Source organism: Papio anubis, chromosome 13, assembly GCF_008728515.1.
Source record: "Papio anubis isolate 15944 chromosome 13, Panubis1.0, whole genome shotgun sequence".
Taxonomy (NCBI): Eukaryota; Metazoa; Chordata; class Mammalia; order Primates; family Cercopithecidae; genus Papio; species Papio anubis.
Window position 1 is genome coordinate 74,721,688 of NC_044988.1, and position 21,631 is coordinate 74,743,318.

Genomic DNA, 21,631 nt, shown 5'->3' on the forward strand with positions numbered 1-21,631 from the left:
TACCTAGAAGTGGAATTCCTAGGTCATATGGTAATCCTGTATTTAACTTTTTGAGGAATACCAAATTGATTTACACAGCAGCTGCCCCATTTTACATTCCCACCAGCAGTGTATGAGGGTTCCAGTCTTTCTACACCCTCGACAAGTGTAAGTTTTCATCTTTTTGATTATAGACACCCAGTGAGTGTGAAGTTGTATCTCAGTATGGTTTTGTTTTGCATTTTCCTTATGACTAATGATGTTAAGCACCTTTTCATATATTCATTGGCTATTTGTATATGTTCTTTGGAGAAATGTCTATTCAAGTCCTTTGCCCATTTAAAAAATTGGGTTGTCTTTTTGTTGTTGAGTATGAGTTCTTTATATATTCTAGATATATACTAGACCCTTCTCAGTTATGTGATTTACAGTTATGTTCTCTTACCCATGAGTTATCTTTTTACTTCCTTGTAGTATTCCTTGAAGTGAAAAGTTTTAAATTTTGATGAAGTCAAATTATCTGTCTTTTCCTTGGTTGCCTGTTCTTTTGTTGTCATGACTCAGAAATCATTGTTTAATCCAAGGTCACAAATATTTAGCCTTAAGTTTATCTTCTGAGAGTTGTGTAGTTTTAGCTCATACATGTAGGTCATTGATCTATTTTGAATTAAGTATATATATGTCATATATGGAGTATATGTAGGTGTATATGTGTGACATATATGTAGATGTCCAACTTTCTTCTTTTGCATGTGGATATCCAGTTGTCCCATCACTGTTGAACAACTCTTTTTTTCCAAATGAATGGTCTTGATACCTTGTCAACGTCCAAAACAATTGACTATAGATATGTAGGTTTATTTCTAGATTTGCAATTCTATTCCATTGGTCTATAGGTCTTAGTTGAGCTCTTGATAAATACTGGCTTGAGATGAGTATATTTCATTCTCTAACAAGTGCCTGGAGTATAGCAGAACACTGACTGGCCCACGCTGCTTACCTGTCAGCTGGCATGAGTAAGAGATTGACAGCCTCCTCTGAGACATGAGGATCATAAGAGGGGCATGCACCTGAAAATAGTTTGTACCTCTGATCAGCTCCAAGAGTCTCCATAGAGACAAAAAGACAAATAAGGTCCAAATTCCTGTCCATATAGCTTGACTAAAATAATTTGAAGCCTAGTAATTTTTAGGCAGTTATAACCATACACCCATTTCAGCACCCTCAAATTCACCTGATAAATATTTATGGAGTCCCTGTTCTGTGCTGTGTGCAACAAAGCAGCTTTAATTTGAGTACTTTTATTTTCTGGCATTCTTCCAACAAACTACTTAGAGCAAAGTTGCCAAAGACAGTAAGCTGATTATATGAAAGTATCATTATTTATTTATTTATTTATTGAGACAGGCTCTCACTCTGTCACCCAGGCTGTAGTGCAGTGGCCCAATCTTGGCTCACTGCAACCTCTGCTTCCTGAGTTCAAGCAATTCTTGTGCCTCAGCTTCCCGAGTAACTGAGATTACGGGCGCGCGCCACCACTCCCGGCTAATTTTTCTTATTTTTAGTAGAGATGGAGTTTCACCATTTTGGCCAGGCTGGTCTCGAACTCCTGACCTCAAGTGATCCGCCCACCTCAGGCTCTCAAAGTGTTGGGATTACAGGGGTGAGCCACTGCACCCGGCCTGAAGTTATCATTGTTATAGGCCAAAAACAGTTGAATGGTGGCTCTTATTTTTGAAAAGTTGATTTATAGTCCTCCTCTTTGTCAATAAGTAGCCAGCAGGCCAACTGTGTCTTCAAGGCACTCCTTGTTAAAGGTAACACAACCTTATCGTTTGTGTATAACAGAATGTTTAGTCTTTCTGTTTTGCTTTGTTGAAGATAGGAGTGGAGAGATATCTGCAGGACTGCATTAAATTTATCCAAAGTGATATTAGGTTAACATGCAAGTTGTAAAGAAGGGAAGCAGAGACAATTATTCCCTGGGCCTGGAAGCTTCATCCTTCTGCCTTTAGGGACCAAAGCTTTGTTGCCATATGGTCTGCCATAACAATCCAAGACTGATCCCTTTCTTCCTGTTTACTGGTGCCAGTGATCCTAGAATAGCAAGGTATAGTTTGTGTCTGGTAATGTTTAATCTTGATGACAGCTGGCACAAGAAACATAACCCTGAACCTTGGAACGAAGATGGTTTTCTGTTCAGTGCAAGTTCTATTGCAGCGTATTACAGCAAGCTCAGAAAGATAGCCAGACTTCTAAATTACATTATTCCTTTTTAAGTTGCTAATATTGAGGCTGAGGCAGGAGAGTCGTTTGAGGCTTCCGTTTGACACTGTAAACATTAAGAACTTCAGTTCATCAAAAGACACCATTAAAAGAGAAAAGGCAAGCCACAGACTAGAAAAGGATATTTGCAAAGCACATATTTGGTAAAGGACTCCAAACTAAAATTTATAAAAATTTTACAAATCACCAGATGCGGTGGCTTACTCCTGTAATCCTAGCACTTTGGGAGGCCAAGGAGGGGTGGATCACCTGAGGTCAGGAGTTCAAGACCAGCCTGGCCAACATGGTGAAACCCTGTCTCTACTAAAAATACAAAAATTAGCTGGGTGTGGTAGTGCACGCCTGTAATCCCAGCTACTCGGGAGGTTGAGGAAAGAGAAGTGCTTGAACCCAGGAGGTGGAGGTTGCAGTGAGCCGAGATCACACCACTGCACTCCAGCCTGCGCAATGGGAGTGAGACTGCAACTCAAAAAAACAAACAAAAACTTTTGCAAATCAATAAGAAAAAGGCAACCCAAATGGATGAAAGATTTAAATGGGTACCCCACAAAAGGGGATAGCGAAGAGGATAGAGCATATGGAATGATGCTTAACAAAGTCTTCAAACACCATCCCCTAGTCTGTGCAGTCAGGCAACTGCCTTTTCTCATCCTCAGCAGACAGAGAGGTGTTCTCTGAAGAGGTTAAGACAGAACTTAAGGGAGGAGCATCCAAAACAGAGGTACCAATATTAAGTCAGGGGGATTAAGACACGCCCCCCCCCCCCCGCCCCTTACCCCCCCGCCACCCCCTCCTTCACCACCCCGCACCCCTCCGCCCCAGCCGGACCCAGCTCCTAGAATTCTGACAACCAGGCCTTCACCCACCAAGCAGGAAACTGAAAAATTATTTTCCAGGGAATCTGACCAGCCCAAAGGAAAATGCCTAAAGATGCTCACACGGGGTTCTCTAGCTAGAAAGTCCAATCAAGTCGTTATACAGTGAAGCATTTCAATGACAAGATCTACCCAGGAATAAAAACTTCCAATTCGTTTTAGTGCTGCTTTCTTAAATAAGAATTACCAGACCCTTGGGGCAAGTCTCTACCATGAAAGACAGAGATCAAAACAAAGAGAAAGGCAACAACAAAGCAACTTAGAAGAAGCAGACTATAAGGTAGAAGAAAACTGTAAATTACTAAATTCAGAAAATAGAAAGGATTATAATAAAAAAACTAGTTTGCTATTTAGGCTGTGCGGTGGCTCATGCCTGTAAATCCCAGCACTTTGGGAGGCCAAGGCAGACGGACCATTTGAGTTTAGGGGTTCAAGACCAGTTTAGCCAACCTGGTGAAACCCCGTCTCTGTTAAATAAATACAAAAATTAGCTGAGCATGATCATGCGTGCCTGTAATCCAAGCAACTTGAGAGGCTGAGGGAGGAGAGTCGTTTGAATCCCTGGAGACAGAGATTGCAGTGAGCTGAGATTGCACCACTGCACTCCAGCCTGGGCAACAGAGCGAGACTCTGTCTCAAAAAAAAAAAAAGAAAGAAAGAAATAAAATAGTTTGCTATTTAAAAGAGGAACGTTCAGAGAACAAAAATATTTAAAATAGAAAAAAGTGTAAAACTCATAGAAGGGTTGAAAGATGAATTTGAGGAAGTCTCTTAAAAGTAGGGCAAAAATAAGATGGAAAAGATAAAAGTAGAGATTCATTCCAGGGGATTCAATATCCATATAATAATTCCTTTGTACCGTACATATATAGAAGGAAAACTTGTTTGGACCAGTTAATTAGATGTAGTCTTGGACCTGAAGTTGAAGAAGGGTGTTCTGGGCTCCCAAGGGATCTGACACAAAGAGAAGTTTCAGGAAGCTTTGAATTGAATCTTCTTGTCACTTATTGGGATGAGCTAGATTATGCTGTGAGTTTTCATGTTCAAGGGTAGTAGGAAAGATACAGCATTCAAGTGTAATGAAATCACATTTATTAGAGTGTATACTTTAGTCTTAAGGGTTGCATTTAGTTTTTTAAATAATATTTTAAAATTTAAAAATAGGAGGAGATTCAGGCACAATGGCTCATGCCTATAATCCCAGCACTTTGGGATGCCGAGGCAGGTGGATTGCTTGAGCCCAGGAGTTTAAGACCAGCCTGGGCAACATGGTGAAATCCCATCTCTACAAAAAATACAAAAAAAATAACCAGGTGTGGTGGCGTGGGCCTGTAGCCCCAGCTACTCAGAAGGATGAGGTGGGAGGATCGATTGAGCCTGGGAGGTTGAGGCTGCAATGAGCTGTTATGGTGCAACTGCACTGCAGCCTAGGTGACAAAGCAGGAATCTGTTTCAAAAAACGAAACAACTGGGAGGCCGAGGCAGGTGGATCACGAGGTCAGGAGATTGAGACCATCCTGGCTAACACGGTGAAACCCCGTCTCTACTAAAAATACAAAACAATTAGCCAGGCATGGTGGTGGGCGCCTGTAGTCCAAGCTACTCGGGAGGCTGAGGCAGGAGAATGGCGTGAACCTGGGAGGCAGAGCTTGCAGTGAGCCGAGATTGTGCCACTGTACCCCAGCTTGGGAGACAGAGTGAGACTCGGTCTCCAAAAAAAAAAAAAAAAAAAAAAGGAGGAAAGCTGAATATAATACAGTCTCCTGGATAGGATTGTGGAACTGAGAAGGACATCAGAGAAAATTAATGAAATCTGAATAAAGTATGTGTTATGCGTGTGCCTAATTGAAGAGACTACCCAAACAGGCTGAGTGTGAACAACAAGGCTGTTGCAACAAGGCTGGGTGCAAGTGGGCTGAGTCCAAGAAAGGAGTCAGGGAAGGGTGGTGGGAGTGGAACTGGTTTTATAGGTTTGGGGTAGGTAGCGGAAAGTTACAGTTAGGGGCAGCTTTTTTGGGCAGGGGAAGAATGTCACAAGGTGCATAGTCATGAGTTTGGGGGAAGTCACAAGGCATGATACCACAAGGTCGATTGATGAGTTAGGATAGGGCAGGAATGTATCACAATGGTGAAATGCTGCAAGGTCGGTTAATCAGTTAAGGCAGGAACTAGCTGTTTCTTCTTCTTTAGTGGTTCTCCTGTTGCTCCAGGCTTTGTGACTCCAGGAGGCCTGTATGTGTGGGTCACAGGGGTCACAATGACTCGGCCACCGTGTAGCCTGTTCAGAGGACCTTGCGGTATGAAGTTTAGCTAATAGCCATGTCCAGTGTTGGTTCACTAGTTGTGACAAATGTATCATAGTAATGTAAGATGTTAGCAATAGGGGAAACTAGGCCTGAGGTAGATGGGAGCTCTATATTATCTTTGCAGCTTTTCTGTAAACCTAAAACTATTCTAAAATTAAAAAGTTTATTTGGCTGGGTGTGGTGGCTCACACCTGTCATCTCAACACTTTGGGAGGCCAAGGCTGGTGGATCACCTGAGGTCAGGAATTTGTGACCAGCCTGGCCAATATGGCGAAACCCCGTCTCTGCTAAAAATACAAAAATTGGCCAGGTGTGGTGGTGGGCACCTGTAATCCCAGGTACCCAGGAGGCTGAGGCAGGAGAATTGCTGGAACCCAGGGGGGCAGAGGCTGCAGTGAGCCGAGATTGTGCCACTGCACTCCAGCCTGGGTGACAAAGCAAGACTCTGTCTCAAAAAAAAAAAAAGAAAAAAGTTTATTTAAATAGAAAAGTAGGAGGAAAGAACTTTTATCATAACATCAGACAAATCACAACTTTGGCATAAGCCTAGTGACTATGCCACATGACCATAACCAAGCAACAATCAGTCAGATGTCAGTCTAATCATAGGTCCTGTTATTTTCAGTAAAGGGGAAAAAAATCATGAAAGTTGAAACTGCAAGTCAAAGTATGTAAAATCATAAAATGGAATAGCATGTGGCATGGAGTTCCTATAGTCCCAGGTACCGAGGAGGCCGAAGTGGGAGGATTGATTGGGCCCAGGAGTTTGAGGTTACAGTGAGCTATGATCATGCCACTGCACTCCAGTCTGGGTGACAGAGCAAGACCTTGTCTCAAATAAATAAAATAAATAAACAAATAAAATGAAACTGATAAGACAGCTAAGTTTAGATGAGGTGTTGTGGAAAATAGGAAGCCATTGCTAATTTCTTGAGTAAGGAACTAATGTGGTGAAAGCAACAATTTAGGGATTTATTCTATTGGCAGCCTGCCAAATGGATTGAAGTTGGGAAAAATCTGAGGCAGGGGGATCAGCAATAACTGGCATGTACTAAAATCTCAAGACTAAAACCCTAAAATGAAACTTTTGGTAAGGGTTTCAAACAATGTTATTCTTAGTGCTACATGTGACCTGTTTTAAGCACCTGGAGACAAGCAGAGCCTCTTATGGAGACAGATGTAGCAGATCTTCACCTGACTTCGTTACATATCTGAATCATAGAACTATTTCATATCCCCTTCTTGCAAGTCCAAGTTCTCCTGGCATCTTGTGGTTAGGACTGTATCTTGTTACTTCTGCTTATCCTGCAGTGGCTCTGGGCTTGTTTGATAACCAAACTGAGCCTACCCTTATTTTTAATTTTTAACCCATCTTAGTGGGGCTTTTTATTTGGAAATGATTTCAAACTTAGAGAAAAGCTGCAAGAATAAGAATGGTACATAAAACACCATGTTACATATTGTTACACTTTGTTAAACATGTATTTTATCCCATATGCTCATCCATTCTCTCTCTATATCTATCTAGATCTCGATATCTATCTATAGATATATCTATCTCTATGTATAGATAGATATCTAGATATATCTAGCTATTAAGATCTAGATAAATAGTTGTCTGGATAAGTATCTAGATTGATATAGATAAATACAGAGAATAGTAGGTCCATACTCTTTCTCTCTCTGTCTCTCTCTCTATATACACACACATATACACACACACATATCTATTAGGTATATAGTATATACCTAATACTTTTGGATCATTTGAGAATAATGTGCACACGTCATTGCCTTTTAGTCCTAAATACTTCAGTGTGTATTTCCTAGCAATAAGAATATCCATTTAAAGAACCACATTATAATTCTTATCGTCAGTTAATTTACTTAGTCACTATTTCTTGAATTGAACTAAACTATGAGAATATCCATTATCCTGGTCTGACCTGACCCACTGCTGACTGAATTACAGGAGTGAAAAATTCAAAGTTTCATTTGCATTTCAGGTTTTGGTCTTTGAGAGTACTATAGAATCAAATTTTTTAGATTAGCTTTAAATTTGACTCATCATAGGTGTGTCTGATTCAGTTCAACTATTCTAAAATCCTCTTTGTCAAAGAATAATACTAATGCCAACAATGGCAAACACTAATCTAGCCTTCCTCGGTATGTGTCAGACAGTGTTCTAAGTTCATTGCATTTACCAATGCATTTAATCCTTACAACAACCTTAAGGAAACCGTAATTATCTTTATTTTATACATTGGGAAATGTAGGCAGAGAATTTAAATAACTTGTGCATGAATACACAGTTGATAAGGGGATCTCTCAGATATCTTTTTAAATGTGTTAATCTGTATGTGTGTAGCCTTCTTACATTTCATAATGTTTTCTTTAAAGATGATCCCACGCTATTTCTAGTTATTGATTACTTCTCATTGTGTCATGTTCCCCTAGGACAGAAGCATTCATTTTCTTGATGTGTTGATCTTTCAGCTGAAGAAAAGGTGACTGCTCTCATAAGCCCGGAAGAATGAACTCAGAGGAGGTTGTTTACATGAGATTCTCCCACTCACCAGCTGTTGAGAGTCTGCGATTATGAAGAGCAGGATCTTATTACTTCAATGAAAGCATGTAACAAGGTTCTCGAACCACCAACAGCCAAGTGGATTTGGTACAGTGTGGCTGTCTAATAAATAATCAAAAGCATTTGATAGAAATCTGTCTTGCAGCACTGTCTTCACATTTAATGTTGCTTTCTCTTCTAGCCTCGGTATGTTTAAATGATTCCCTTTTCTCACTCTAGTGCCAATACTGGCCTGAAGGCTAGATCCACAGCGAAATTATTGTTCAGGCTGGGTCTGTCGACTTTGACTCTGCTATTTATAGAGCCAATGTGGGTTAATAACTGCTATTTATTGAGTGCCTGTTCCATGCCAAGCATTAGGCTGGGTGCTTTATATATGTTTAATCCTCACAATAGCCCTGTAAGGTTGCACCTATTATCTCCACTTTGCCCACGAAGAAACGGAGACTCAGAGAGTTTGTGTGCTATGTGTAAGATCACACACTTGGCCAGAGTCAGGATTCAAATCTAGTTCTAACTCCAAAGCTCTCCACACTAACATTGTTTTGCTTATTATTGCTCCAAAGATAATTACCCCAACACCTTATCAATGGTAGACTTCCTCTCATGATGGCAGTGTATGTATATGAGAAATGTCTGAGATGGAGGACCAGGAAGTCTTTAGAGGCACAAAAGAATCACAGAATTATCTTCTAAAAAATAACACAATATTATTTGAGATCAGGAGTTGATAAAATATGGCCTCCAGCTATTTTTGTAAATAAAGTTTTATTGGGAACACAGCCACACCCAATCCTTCATTTCTGTGGCTGCTTCTGCTCTACAGTGATTGAGTTGCAAAGTTGTGACAGATTCCGTATGGCCCCCAAAGCTTAAAATGTTGACTATTTGGCCCTTTCAGAAAAAGTGCCAACCTCTGTTTTAGATGACTTTGGAAGAAAGTCAACCATCTTCATTTGGGCCAATGTACTATTTTTTCCATTTGCCTGAAAAAGTACTTAAAGATTTATAATGCGAAGGTAATTACTGTATTCTAATGGTGGTGGTGGTGGTGGTGATGGAGTGGGGGGAAAGGGAGGCTGTAGGGATCTAACCAGGAAGGGGAAGAGGCAGGGAATAGGAGAGGTCTGGGCCTCTGGATCCGCCGTCAACTCCTCACCCCAGACTCCTCCCACTCACGTCCTTCCTATTTCTCCTGCCAAATCAGCTGTCCTAAAATAACTCATTGCTCATAAACATGCAAGTGGCTTCCCCCACACAACATGCTCAGAATCCAACACCTTGGCCTGGAATTCAGAGACCATTACAGTTTGACCCCTATTAATCTCTCTCTCCACCCACTTTTTCCCTTTTCCTTTTTTTTCATCATGAGGAAATCATGCCAAATTTGAGTTTATATATCAAAGCCAATTTGCTTGTCTTTGATTCACTTTTATGTAGCAGAAAAATAAACATATACTACTTACAGGTGTTTGTTTTAGTCCTTTCTGGTGGCTGTAACAAAATACCACAGACTGGGTGGCTTACATACAAACAACAGAAATTTATTTTTCACAGATCTGGAGGCTGGGAAGTTCAAGATCAAGGTGCTGGCAGATTCAGTATCTTGTGAAGGGCTGCCTCCTGGTTCACAGCTGGCACCTTCTCACTTCATGCATCCCCACCTAGTGGAAGGACTGAGGGGTTTCTCTCAGGACTCTTTCATTCATGCCATTCAGTGAGGGCTCTGCCTCTGACCTAGTCACTTCCCAAAGGCCCCACTTCCTATTACTATCACCTTGGGGGTTAAGATTTCAACAAATGGATTTTGTGGAGACCCAACCATTTGAACCGAAACAATGTTGTTGCCAGGTGTGGTGGCTCACGCCTGTAATCCCAGCACTTTGGGAGGCTGAGGCAGGCAGATCACTTGAGGTCAGGAGTTCAAGACCATCCTGGCCAATATGGTGAAACCCCATCTCTACTAAAAATACAAAAATCAGCTGGGTGTGGTGGTGGGCGCCTGTATTCCTAGCTACTCAGGAGGCTGAGGCGGGAGAATCACTTGAATCTGGGAGGCAGAGGTTGTAGTGAGCCAAGATTGCACCATTGCTCCCCAACCCCAGGGGACAGAGAAAGACTCCAGCTCAAAACAAAAACAAAAACAACACACACACACAAAAACAGTGTTGTATTTGATCACAGGAAGCCAGGCTGAGCTTCATATATGATGTCACTTCACCTGAGCTAAAAGGTATAAACAAAATAAAAACTTACAAATGCATTGGTTACTTTTCTATAGTAGGTATTATCCGATTGTATTTAGAAAAATTACTCTAGCTATTTTTTGGCCGGGTGCGGTGACTCATGCCTGTAATCCCAGCACTTTGGGAGGGCAAGGTGGGCAAATCACGAGGTCAGCAATTCGAGACCAGCCTAACCAACATGGTGAAACGCTGTCTCTACTAAAAATGAAAAAAAAAAAAAAAAAAATAGCCAGGCATGGTGGCAGGCACCTATAATCCCAGCTACTGGGGAGGCTGAGGCAGGAGAATGGTGTGAACCCGGAAGGCGGCAGTTGCAGTGAGCTGAGATTGTGCCATTGCACGCCAGCCTGGGTGACAGAGCGAGACTCTGTCTCATTAAAAAAAAAAAAAAGAAAGAAAGAAAAAGAAAAATTATTCTAGTTATTTAAAAAATTTTGTAATATTATAAACTCTCTCACTGCTATGTATTCTTCTTACAGATAATTTTCATGGCTGTAGAACATTTCATCTCCTATATATTCTAAAGTCCTCCTAATGCTTCCCCAATATTTGGGTACTGAAGGTTGCACTTTCCACTCATTTCATCCCCTACCTCCATTTTTGGGTTTGTTCTTCCATTGTTGTCCATTTTTGCTCGGGCTGTTTCTTTGGCTTGGAAAGGCTCCAATCTTCCCTTTCTGTCTCCTTGTCTTAAGTCCTTCCCTTCTAGCATAAGTCCTATCACCTTTCTCCCTTAAACTCTTTTGTCATGGAAAAGTAGAGATTGACCTTCATAATGAAGGATGGATTTCAAGAGGCTTATTTTCCCCGGAAGTGCTGACACAGTACCATCTTCACGAGCAGCAATGGCACTGCAGTACCAAAGGGCTCACAGACACTATTATTTCCTGGTGCTGTGCTTAGAAGAACAGTTTGTTTTAGAAAATGATAAGAGATAGCTCACATATATTATGTATTTTCTATATGTCTGCCATTATTCTAAGCATCTTATATACATTAAGTCATTTATCTTCATAACAAACCTATCAAGTGGATATTGTTAATACTCTTATTTTAGAAATGAGAAAATTAAGGTACAGAAGGGATAAGAAATTGCCCAAAGACACAGCTGGCAAGACTTGGGATTTGAATTCAGACAGTCTGGCACCAGAGTCTGGGTGCTTAGCCAATGAAATAGAAGTGCAGTGAATTTGCGATGGCTCTTTATCTCCCTAGTCTCAACGTGGCCCTTAACATTTTCAGAGTATATGCAGAGGGATAGGGGCTGCTGAGCAGTGTTCTTCCCAGGAACATTGAGTCTATTCCTCTGTGTTGGAGAAATCTGGCTGGGGGCCACCGTGCTTTACAAAGAGGAGATTGGTAGGCAGATAAATTTGCTTTGTCCTTGATCATTCTCTGAATATGACGAGTTCAGAGGCATGACCAGGGCCATGGCAGAGTAGATTGAAAGCACTTGTGCCTTCTAGTCCTTAATCATCTCAGTGTCCCTAGTGCCAGCATAAAGTAGGCCATTACACATGGAGAAGGTATTGTGACACAATCACATCATAATGGCTAGGGTTTAATTAACTATCCCTCCCAGGCCTTCTCCCAGGAAGGAGTGGGGCTTCTTGCAACGGACCACATGGGAGTGAGGGTGGGGAGAGGAGATTCAGAGAGCCTTCTAAATGTGAGTATAATTACAAAACTGAGTCAGAAAGGGAATGAATGGTTTTGCCTTGCAGTTTAGAGAATGATGTAACCTCACAGTTCAGGAAGATGTTAACAATTATCTCTGCTGGGCACGGTGGCTCACACCTGTAACCCCAGCAGTTTGGGAGGCCAAGGTGGGCAGATTGCTTGAACTCAGGAGTTTAAGACCAGCCTGGACAACATGGCGAAAACCCATCTCTACAAAACATTAAAAAAAAAAAATTAGCTGGGCACATGGTGGCATGTGCCTGTGGTCCCAGCTACTCAGCAGGCTGGGATGGGAGGATGGCTTGAGCCTGGGAGGCGGAGGTTGCAGTGAGCCGAGATTGCACCATTGCACTCCAGCCTGGGTGACAGAGCTAGACCTTGTCTCAAAAAAAAAAAAAAAAAAAAAGTTATTTCTACCAGATACCCTTCCAGTGCCTGAATCCCCCTATGAATGCTCTGCTAAGCAAATGTCCAGCCCCTGCTTGTATACCTGCACCAATGGGGATCTCACTACCAGTCTGTTCCAGCTCTGTATGGCTCTGTTAGAAAGTTGGACATTTTGTGGAATGGAAATCTGTCTTCCTGTAGCTTCCACCAATTGGGTCTAATTATACCTATGGGATGCTAGAGAACAAGTTAGCTTCCTCTTCCATACAATAGCCCTACAGAAATTTGAATTCAAAGATCATATCCACTCTGAGTTTTTCCTTTCAGGCCATATACTCTCAGGTGCTTTAGTTGTGTCTCTTCTCACATGGTTTCACTAGTCATGTATGTGTCCACTGACTGCTTCCCACTTGGCTTAGAGCTCTTCAAGTAGAGAGTGCCAACCCGCATCAGGGGAGAAGCATTCTTTCCATCCGTATTAGTCTGTTCTCAAGCTATTGATAAAGACATACTCGAGACTGGGTAATTTATAAAGAAAAAGAGGTTTAATGGACTCACAGTTCCATGTGGCTGCAGAGGCCTCACAATCATGGCGGAAGGCGAAAGGCACATCCTACGTTGGCAGCAGGTGAAAGAGAGCTTGTGCAGGGAAACTCGCTTTCATAAAACCATCAGATCTCATGAGGCTTTTCACTACCATGAGAACAACACAGAAAAGACCTGCCCCCATGATTCAATTACCTCCCACCAGGTCCCTCCCAGAACACATGGGAATTGTGGGAGCTGTGGTTCAAGATGAGATTTGGGTGGGGACACAGCCAAACCATATCACCCTCCTGGGAGACTCTGTCTGTAATGAGTGCCTAGGATCAGAAATTTTTGCTCTGACTTCTGAGGAGTTGCAGGGATTTTGGGTGAGTTTTGTTTTTACTCAGAAGAGGGCCAGAAAAACAAGGTCAGGCATGGTGGCTCATGCCTATAATCCCAGCACTTTGGGAGGCCAAGGTGGGAGGACTGCTTGAGGCCAGGAGTTCAAGACCACCCTGACCAACACAGCAAGACCATGTCTCTGTTAAAAAAAAAAAAAAATCAGAATTAATTAGGTTTCTACAGTTGATAAGAGATGATGACAGCTAATATTTTTCGAATGTTCACTACATGCCAGACACTGTGCTCAAAATTTAATATGAAGTATATCATTTACTATTCAACAACCCTTGTAGGTGCTACTTTTATGATCCCTATTTCACAGCTAAAGAAGCTGAGGCTTAGAGAGGCCTTGGAGTCTTCCCAGGCTGGGTTGCAAATGCTAAGACTCAGGCCAGATATAGTAGCAGGGAGCAATGGGCAAAGATTTCGGACTTCAACAAATGGCAGCATTTGACTAGTGATTTTGCTCCAGAAAAAAACAGGTATAACAGGGAAAAGGGGAGTTGTGGTGAGAATAGGTCTTTTAAGGCCCCAAAGATCCAGAAGGAAAAAGAGCTGTGCAAGGGTAAAACAGGAGGACATGATGAGTAAGAGGGTAATTATTAGTAACAGCTACCACTTGTTAAATAATACTAGCCAGCATTTGACCTACATAATCCCCTTTAATCCTCACAGCAACCCTAAAAGGGAATTACTACTATTCTGATCGCTATGTTACCGACGAGGAAATTGAGGTTTAGCAAGGTGAAGTGACTCACCGAAGGCTACGCTGCTGGTAAGCAGCAACATCTGGATTTAAATTCAGACTGCTGACTCCATGCCGATGGCCCTATAGTGACTCCCAAAGGGGAAGAATGCTGGCAACACTGAAAGGAAGGAAATTTCTCTCCTAAGAGATGGAGGAATTTCAGAATATGCGAGGTAGCCCAGGGCTGCAGGCAATGCCTGGCACCACTCAGAGAAGATAGAGAACCTGGTTCTGGGAGAGACAGTTTCACCAGACTCTCTGTATCAGCCTCTCTATGAGGCTATCCTAACTTGAGGTTTCCTCAGAAAGAGGTTCCTGGAGGCCCAGAGACCTCAATTGGATAAATGTCTATGACTAGATAGGCTTTTTAAGAATAAGAAACCTAGGTTTTGAAGTGGTGTTTTTACGCCTCTGTAGTTCTCTCCCCGACCCCCGCTTTTTGTAAACAATTTGCTTTCTCTCAGTTCAATGACTCTCAAGCTTAGCATTCATCAGAATCACCTAGAGGAAATGTTAAAACACAGATTTTTGGACTCTACTCCAAGAGTTCCTGATTCCGTAGGTCCAGGGATAAGGCCGGACAATTTGTACTTCTTAGAAGTTACCAGGAGATGTGGATTCAGCTGGTCCAGGGATCACATTTAAGAACAAATGCTTTATTTGCAAAACTACTTTTGAAAATTTCTAAATGGATTTGGCTGTGAAAAAAATAAGTACAGAAAAGGCAAAGGACTTGCCAATAGGCCAGAGGTACTGGGAGGGATTGGGTGGGAGACTTAGAGCCCAGCTTGGTAAGTGGCTGTGATGGGAGAACTTGTACAAACTGAGGAAGACAGAAGTCACAGTCAGAAGGAACTAGCTGTTCCCAGATGGGAACGAGGGGAAGCAAAAGGCCCAGGATGAGCTGGGCAGGAGAGCCAGACTGGCCAGAGACAGAGATTGGGTGAGGGCAGAAGTCAAATGGGGTAGAGATGTTGTCAAAAGCTGCAGTCTGCTGGCTGGGCTGCAGGAAAAGAACTCGGGAAGCTGGAGGCAAGGAGCCAGGAGTGAGCTTCTGGGGTGTGGGAGTTGTGACAGAGTCTGGTGATCACATTTCAGCTGCCACTCACTGTCCCCAAAAGCCTCTTTCTTCCTCCGGTGGTGCCTGTCAGTCATAAAGTGCCCAGGAATTGCCCTCTGACAGTAATGAGGTGAAGTCCTTGCAGCAAGAGAAGTGGGGACATCACCAAGTCCTGTTTCCTCCGCTTAGTGGTGGGTCCCATAGTGGCAAGCAGGGGCAGAGCCGGGAAGCATGCAGTCTGGTGATTAGACTTTAGAAGTTCTCCAACCCCCAGGCTGCATTTCTCCCTCATGGGAAACTGACTCAGCTGCAGTACACAGTGTGGAAGAATGACCTTTGTGGCTGCAGCAGTGGGCTAATGGCTGGGCACCTGGCTGCACTTGCTGTTCCTCATGGAGCTGGGAAAGGTTGAATAGGAGGCTCTCTTCTCTTGGTACTAAGACATGGGCATCTCTTTGCAGGACTGCATGCCACTACTCCTTTCAGCTGGCGCACATAGGCCCACCCTGGACCCTGGCTTTCTAAGCACTACCCACCTAGCATTAGCCAAGCTCTTCTTTTCCCTTTCGTAACTTTCATTTCATTTCTTGAACATCTCTGTGCCGTTAAAAAAGGATATATTAAGTGCATACTATGTGGCAGACTCTGAGCTGGGGATACAGATATGGGGTAAAAGAAATTCAGCCCTCAAAAAAATCACAGTACAGTCAGAGGGATCCATGCAGAGATGTAATGACAACATTGTAGAATAAATAGTTTCTCAAACACAGAGCTCCTTCCCTCCACAAGGCCTTTGTATTTGTTGTTCCTACTGTCTAGAATGTTCTTCCCTAGATCCTTGTACAATTCATCTTCTCACTTTATACTCAGGCCATTTCCAAGAGAGACCTTCCTTGACGTTTCTATGAAAAATTAAACCCTCCCAATTCTCTGAATCCATTTGCCTTATTTATTTATTTATTTAGGAGCTGGGGTCTCACTCTGTTGCCCAGGCTGGAGTGCAGTGGTGTGATCTAGGCTCACTGCAACCTCTGCCTCCAGGACTCAAGTGATCCTCCCGCCTCAGCCTCCTGATTGGCTCTGGCTACAGGCTTGTAGCACCACGTCTGGCTAATTTTTTTTTTTTTAATTTCTGTAGGGACGCGGTTTTGCCATGTTGCCCAGGCTGGTCTCGAACTCCTGGACTCAAGCAATCCACCCTTTGGGCCTCCCAAAGTGCTGGGATTACAAGTGTGAGCCACCATGCCCGGCCTGATTTTTAATTTTAGCACTTATAACTACCTAGCACGTTAATTTTTTTTTTTTTTTTTTTGGTTGGCCTCCTATACTAGATTGTAAGCTCCGTGAGAAAAACAGGGCCTTGTCCACTACTGAATTTTGTTTGTAGAACTGGTACTCAGTACGTATTTCCCTTTTATTCATTCATCATAAATGACTGTCCAGTTGAACTTTTGTGAGCCTCTCCAGAGTCATCCAAATGGAAGATGAGGCCTCTCTGCTTGAGGAAGAACTTTTTCAAGCCTACTAAATTCCAGGCTTTCTAAAAATCTTCATTGCTGCCTCAGGTCACACCGAGCAGGTTCTAACTCCCCACTAAGATGACTATAATGGGCCTGGCACAGTGGGTCACACCTGTAATCATAGCACTTTGGGAGGCTGAGGTGGGCAGGCTGCCTGAGTTTAGGAGTTCGAGACCATCCTGGGCAACATGGCTAGACTCAGTCTCTGCTAAAAGTACAAAAAATTAGCCAGGTGTGGTAGGTGCGCCTGTAATCCCAGCTACTCAGGAGGCTGAGGCACGAGAATTCCTGGAATCCGGGAGGCGGAGGTTGCAGTAAGCCAAGATGGCACCACTGCACTCCAGCCTGGGTGACAGAGCGAGACTCCATCTCCAAATAATAATAATAATGATAATAATAATAATTTACTCAGTACTAATATGTACCATACGTTATTTAATCCTCACAATCCTCTGCAAAGTCCGCATTATTTCTCTCATTTTACAGATGAAACAGGCTCAGGGAGAGTGACTTGCTCAAAATCATACAGGTAGCAAGGTGCCGGAGAGGTTGGGTGGGTCCCCGGGAAAACTGTGCCAGGCCCCAAAACTCACATTAATCCCATAACCACGTTTCCGCCACTCTCATCCCTATATCCCCCCTCCCACGTTTCCACCACATCCCCTAAAGGCCTTTTCCCACATTTTCGCTACATCCCCATCCCAGCCCTTTTCCTTCCTTCGGACCGCTGGGTCCGCTGTAGCCTGGCTGCCCCTCTAAGGATAGCATGGGGAGGGGCTTCAGATGCGTGCTGGATGGAGGGTAGGCTCATCTGTCTCCAGCACCAGACACTCTTTCCTTCCCGGATCCTCCCCACCGGTCGGCTGCTGGATGCCCAGTGGCCTATTTCAGGGCCGCAGAGACTGCTGTCGCCGGAGGAAAAAGGAAGGGGGAAGGGACTGCAGCCTACAGAAGCACTAACGGGAGACTGACCTGCGGAGCTCCCCACCCTCCACCGCTACTTCCCGGGTGCAGTCGGCCGCTGCGCGCAGGCGCGGGGTGCTCCTCAGCCCCTCCCTTCTGCGGGCCGCCCTTTCACCCTGGCAACCGCGGCGCGGCGACGGCGCGCGCGGGCTGGGCGCGGACGGGTGGGGCCGGGCGGTGCCGATGCGGGCTGGGGCAGTGCAGTGAGTAGCGGTCTTGGGGTGTGCGATCTCGCTGAGCCTCCTCATACGGTTCGTCGTTTCGGGTTCAAGCCCAACAGGCTTAGCCCCTCGCCATGGACTCCCAGAAAGTAAGCGGGGGAGGGGAGCCCGGGGCTACCGAGACGAGCCGGGCCGGCACAGGGTGGGCGGGGCGCCTGGGCCCGTGGGCTGTGGGTGCGCGGGTGGGCCTGGCCGGGCGTCCGGGTTGCTGCTGCGGAGGACAAGGCCGCCCGGCCGCTCTTTGGGCGGGAGCGAAGAGGCGCCCGCACGGATGCGGGGACCGCGCCCGGTGACTCGGGCTGGCCTCTGCCCTGTGCTCTGTCCGGGGCCCTGACTCTTAAGGAAAAACAGGGAGCCATCCCCCTTTTAAAATCAGCCACTCTGCAATGCTTTAGGCCCGTTTTCATGCCCGCAGCCTGCGAGCGTGCTGGTGGGGGTGTATCCCTCCTCAGCAGATGAGGAAACCGAGGCACAGCCTTGTTTGGTGTCTCCCTGCTGACGCCGAAAGCTGGGGCTTTTTCCTCGACCAAGTCCCGTCTCAGCACTACGCTCTTTAGGTCAGGGACCCAATCTCCTTTGTACCGCCCACCCGCTCCCCTTCCCATGACTTTTCCTAAGTAGATCTTAGTGTTCGTTGAATGGAGGGAAAAGACTTCAATTGTTAGGGCAGCCGTCCCACTCTGACCAGTTGGTGTTGCTGGGCACAGTTACTTAGGGGTCGTCGTGGAATGTTTTATACTTTCCGAACAGTTGAGGAAAGGTTATATAATCGTAAAGGTTCGATTCAGGAGAAGTATTTGGAGAACAAAGCCAATGTCTTGAATACAGTTAGAAGTGAGTTATTCAGTCATAATCTCCATATGAAAATAACCACCCTGTTCTCTTTGTTAGACTATAACGTAATTGAAATATAGTGCAGGGTAGGAAAGAAAAAACGAGGAGTATTAATAATGTAGCAGGGAAAACAAAGACATATCTGGCTCTTCTTTTCTATTATTAGAAAGCACGGGAAAGACTTAGAACAACGTTTTCTACAATTTTGTCTAGATTCACCTTCTTGATCACTTTGCTGAGGGCATGAGAGAATAGTGATGTGTTGAGCATTGATTATTATAGTATTTAACAAAAATGCACATGATTTCATTGTATGTGTTGGTCCTGAAACTCACCTTGGTATGCGTGACTATTCGTAAGACATTTAAAAATTACATTTTGTGTATTTTGGGTATGTATAGGTTTAAAATATTGTCTCTGCCTAAATTTGTAAAGCATCTCTCAGCTTATTAGATAAAAGTAATGGTATTTGAATGGACATTAGCAGAGGTCAAGTTAAGGAGCAAAGTCCGGAGACATGGGTTCCAGGATGCTGTTTACTATCTCTGTGATAAGTAGCAAGTCACTTAACTGTGATTAATCTGTTTCCTCTTCTGTGCGGTAGAAGTAAGAGTATTTTATAGTGTCATAGTAAAAATCTGATAAAATAGTTTGTTCTGAAAACACAGTATTTTAAAGTTTACAAAGTATGAGCACTAAATCTGTGTCCCATAAAATAAAAAAAAAAGGTGTTTTAATATGGATCATCATACTTTGTCAGGGATGCATTATTCCTCACTTTAATGAGGAATCAAGACTTGGAGGTTGTGACTCCTGGAAGGTCATGCTACTAGCCCTAAGGCTAAGATTTGGACTTATTTGTTCTCATTTCGAATGATGTGTTTGGGTACCTACAGGTTACCACATGCAGTTTCCTGAGAGGTAGCAAAGAATTAGCTTCTCTTTCTTATTAGTAGTAAAGTATCTTATTTGTGATATCTTTGAGAATCAAGTTCTCAATATTAGAAAATATGTTGAATTTCATTGATGGTACCGAATCTTTCTAATAAAAAAAAAAACCCACACTCTTTGGTTTATAGCTGTAAAAAGAATGTCCGAGGTTAATGTGCATTAACCAGTTCAGTGCTCTGAACCTGAGCTTCCTTTTCTCATATGAATTCCTGCAGAATCACAAGCCTCAAATAGTAATGATCTAAGCTGGATATTGTTCTCTTTAAATAAGACAGTAGTACACCCCAGACATTATTTTTAGAGACTATTTTCTGTTATGGAATGTACATTGAAAATAGTAGCAGGGGTAGTACCTCAGTCAGTAGAGTGTAAGAAAAATAGGTACTGGAAGGTGTGAGGAAGGCCTGAATATATACCTGAATGTTTGTTAGGCATTGGGATTTGGGCTTTACATTATTAAGAGGATGGCTCCGGAGCCAGGTCTGCGGTTCTACTATTTATAAGCTGTATGAGCTGGGGTAGTTTGCTCTGTCTCCATTTCTTCATCTGTAAAATAGAGATAACAATTGTACTTCTCTCACAGGATTATTGTGAGGATTGTGTTTTGTTTTGTTTTGTTTTTGAGACGGAGTTTTGCTCTTGTCGGCCAGGCTGGAGTGCAATGGTGCAATCTCGGCTCACTGCAATCTCTGCTTCCTGGGTTCAAGAGATTCTTGTGCCTCAGCCTCCTGAGTAGCTGGAATTACAGACGTCCCCCACCACACCTGGCTAATTTTTGTATTTTTAGTAGAGATGGGGTTTTACCATGATGGCCAGCTGGTCTCAAACTCCTGACCTCACTCAGGTGATCCGCCTGCCTCAGCCTCACAAAGCGCTGGAATTACAGGCTTGAGCCACCGTACCTGGTCTAGCGTTCATTTTTAAAAGCCACTTTACAATGCCTAGCATACAAAGATACTGTTAGCTACTGCTGTTAATTTAATAATCCTAACTTCAAATTAACTTTCTTCTTTTAAAATTCAGTGTAGACATTTTCCTTTTTTTTGAGATGGAGTCTCCCTCTGTCTTCCTGTGCTGGCTGCAGGCATCCGGCCACTGCAAGCCCGGCCCGGGATTCACGTATTCTCCTGCCTCAGCCTCCCTGAGAAGCTGGACTCAGGCCCCACCACACCCTCGCTAATTTTTTTGTATTTTAGTAGAGACGGGTTTCACCGTGGTTAGCTACAGGATGGTCTCCATCTCCTGACCTCATGATCCCCCCGCCTCGGCCTCCCAAAGTGCTGGGATTACAGGCGTGAGCCACTGCGCCCGGCCCGACATTTTTACTTTTAAAGCATATTTTCTGCTGTTATATCTGTAAGAAACGATTCACATGGTGGTGCCAGAGAAGAGTTGTTAAATTCTAATAGGAAGAGGATTGGAAGTTCTGACTCATGCAGGCTGACAATAGAGGTTAACTAGACAGTCTTACAGAAGCTTGATGGTGGCTAGTCAACAAATGGATTAGCTTGACCAGCTGCTTTTTTGTCTGTGAAAATAACTTGGACTTCAGTGTTAATGTTAGCAACAGATGCTCTGTTTGAGTAGAGGAAGAAAACATCATAACCCCGGGTATGTAAGGCATACTGTTGGATACAGAAAACCACAGTATTAACTCCTGGAAATAAACAGAGGGGTTTTGTTTATATCGAGTTTCTGGGACGCTTTTGTAAACAGGATGTGTTATGGATAGGTGGCTTTTGTTTGATACTCAAACCTTTTGATTATGTCTTTAAACGGTTTTAAGATAAAATCCCAAAGGTTTCTTTACCTGATAAAATGTGCACGTTCAAAGAAAACATTGAAACAAATAAGACATTTGTACCTTTTTAGAATCTTGGAGCTTGAAATTTTATAGTTTAAGTTAAATTTTTGTACAGATTATTCACATGCATAGGGATCACTCTTTCTAAGAAAGGTACTTACTGTAGGAATATGAAAGGGTGGAGAGGAAGGGAGATGAGAGCCCAGAGGAAGGAATTCACCAAGAGCATGTATTGTCACTTGTTTGCTTTTCCC

At 43.4% G+C, this 21,631-nt stretch overlaps 2 protein-coding genes across 10 annotated transcripts in view; both read left to right on the top strand.

The window, feature by feature from the left end:
* SLC44A1 (solute carrier family 44 member 1) overlaps positions 1-9,498 on the top strand; it is a 198,414-nt gene extending 188,916 nt beyond the window's left edge. For 2 of the 4 annotated variants that reach the window (XM_031654369.1, XM_031654370.1), the window contains exon 15: positions 7,904-9,498. In XM_031654369.1, coding sequence (XP_031510229.1) covers positions 7,904-7,957 — 54 coding nt within the window. In that variant the 3' untranslated portion in view covers positions 7,958-9,498. The remainder of the gene's footprint in view (positions 1-7,903) is intronic. The other 2 variants (XM_031654368.1, XM_009188373.4) reach the window with 2 other exon arrangements.
* A 1,220-nt stretch (positions 9,499-10,718) lies between these two features.
* The window catches only part of FSD1L (fibronectin type III and SPRY domain containing 1 like), a 96,105-nt gene continuing 85,192 nt past the window's right edge, over positions 10,719-21,631 (top strand). For 2 of the 6 annotated variants that reach the window (XM_009188370.4, XM_017949672.3), the window contains exon 1: positions 17,018-17,877. Coding sequence is in view for 4 of the 6 variants with exons in the window: in XM_017949667.3 (XP_017805156.1) it covers positions 11,904-11,948 (45 nt within the window). In the remaining 2 variants the exon portion in view is untranslated. Of the gene's footprint in view, positions 11,949-17,017; positions 17,878-21,631 lie in introns of those variants that run through there. The other 4 variants (XM_017949670.3, XM_017949673.3, XM_017949667.3 and 1 more) reach the window with 3 other exon arrangements.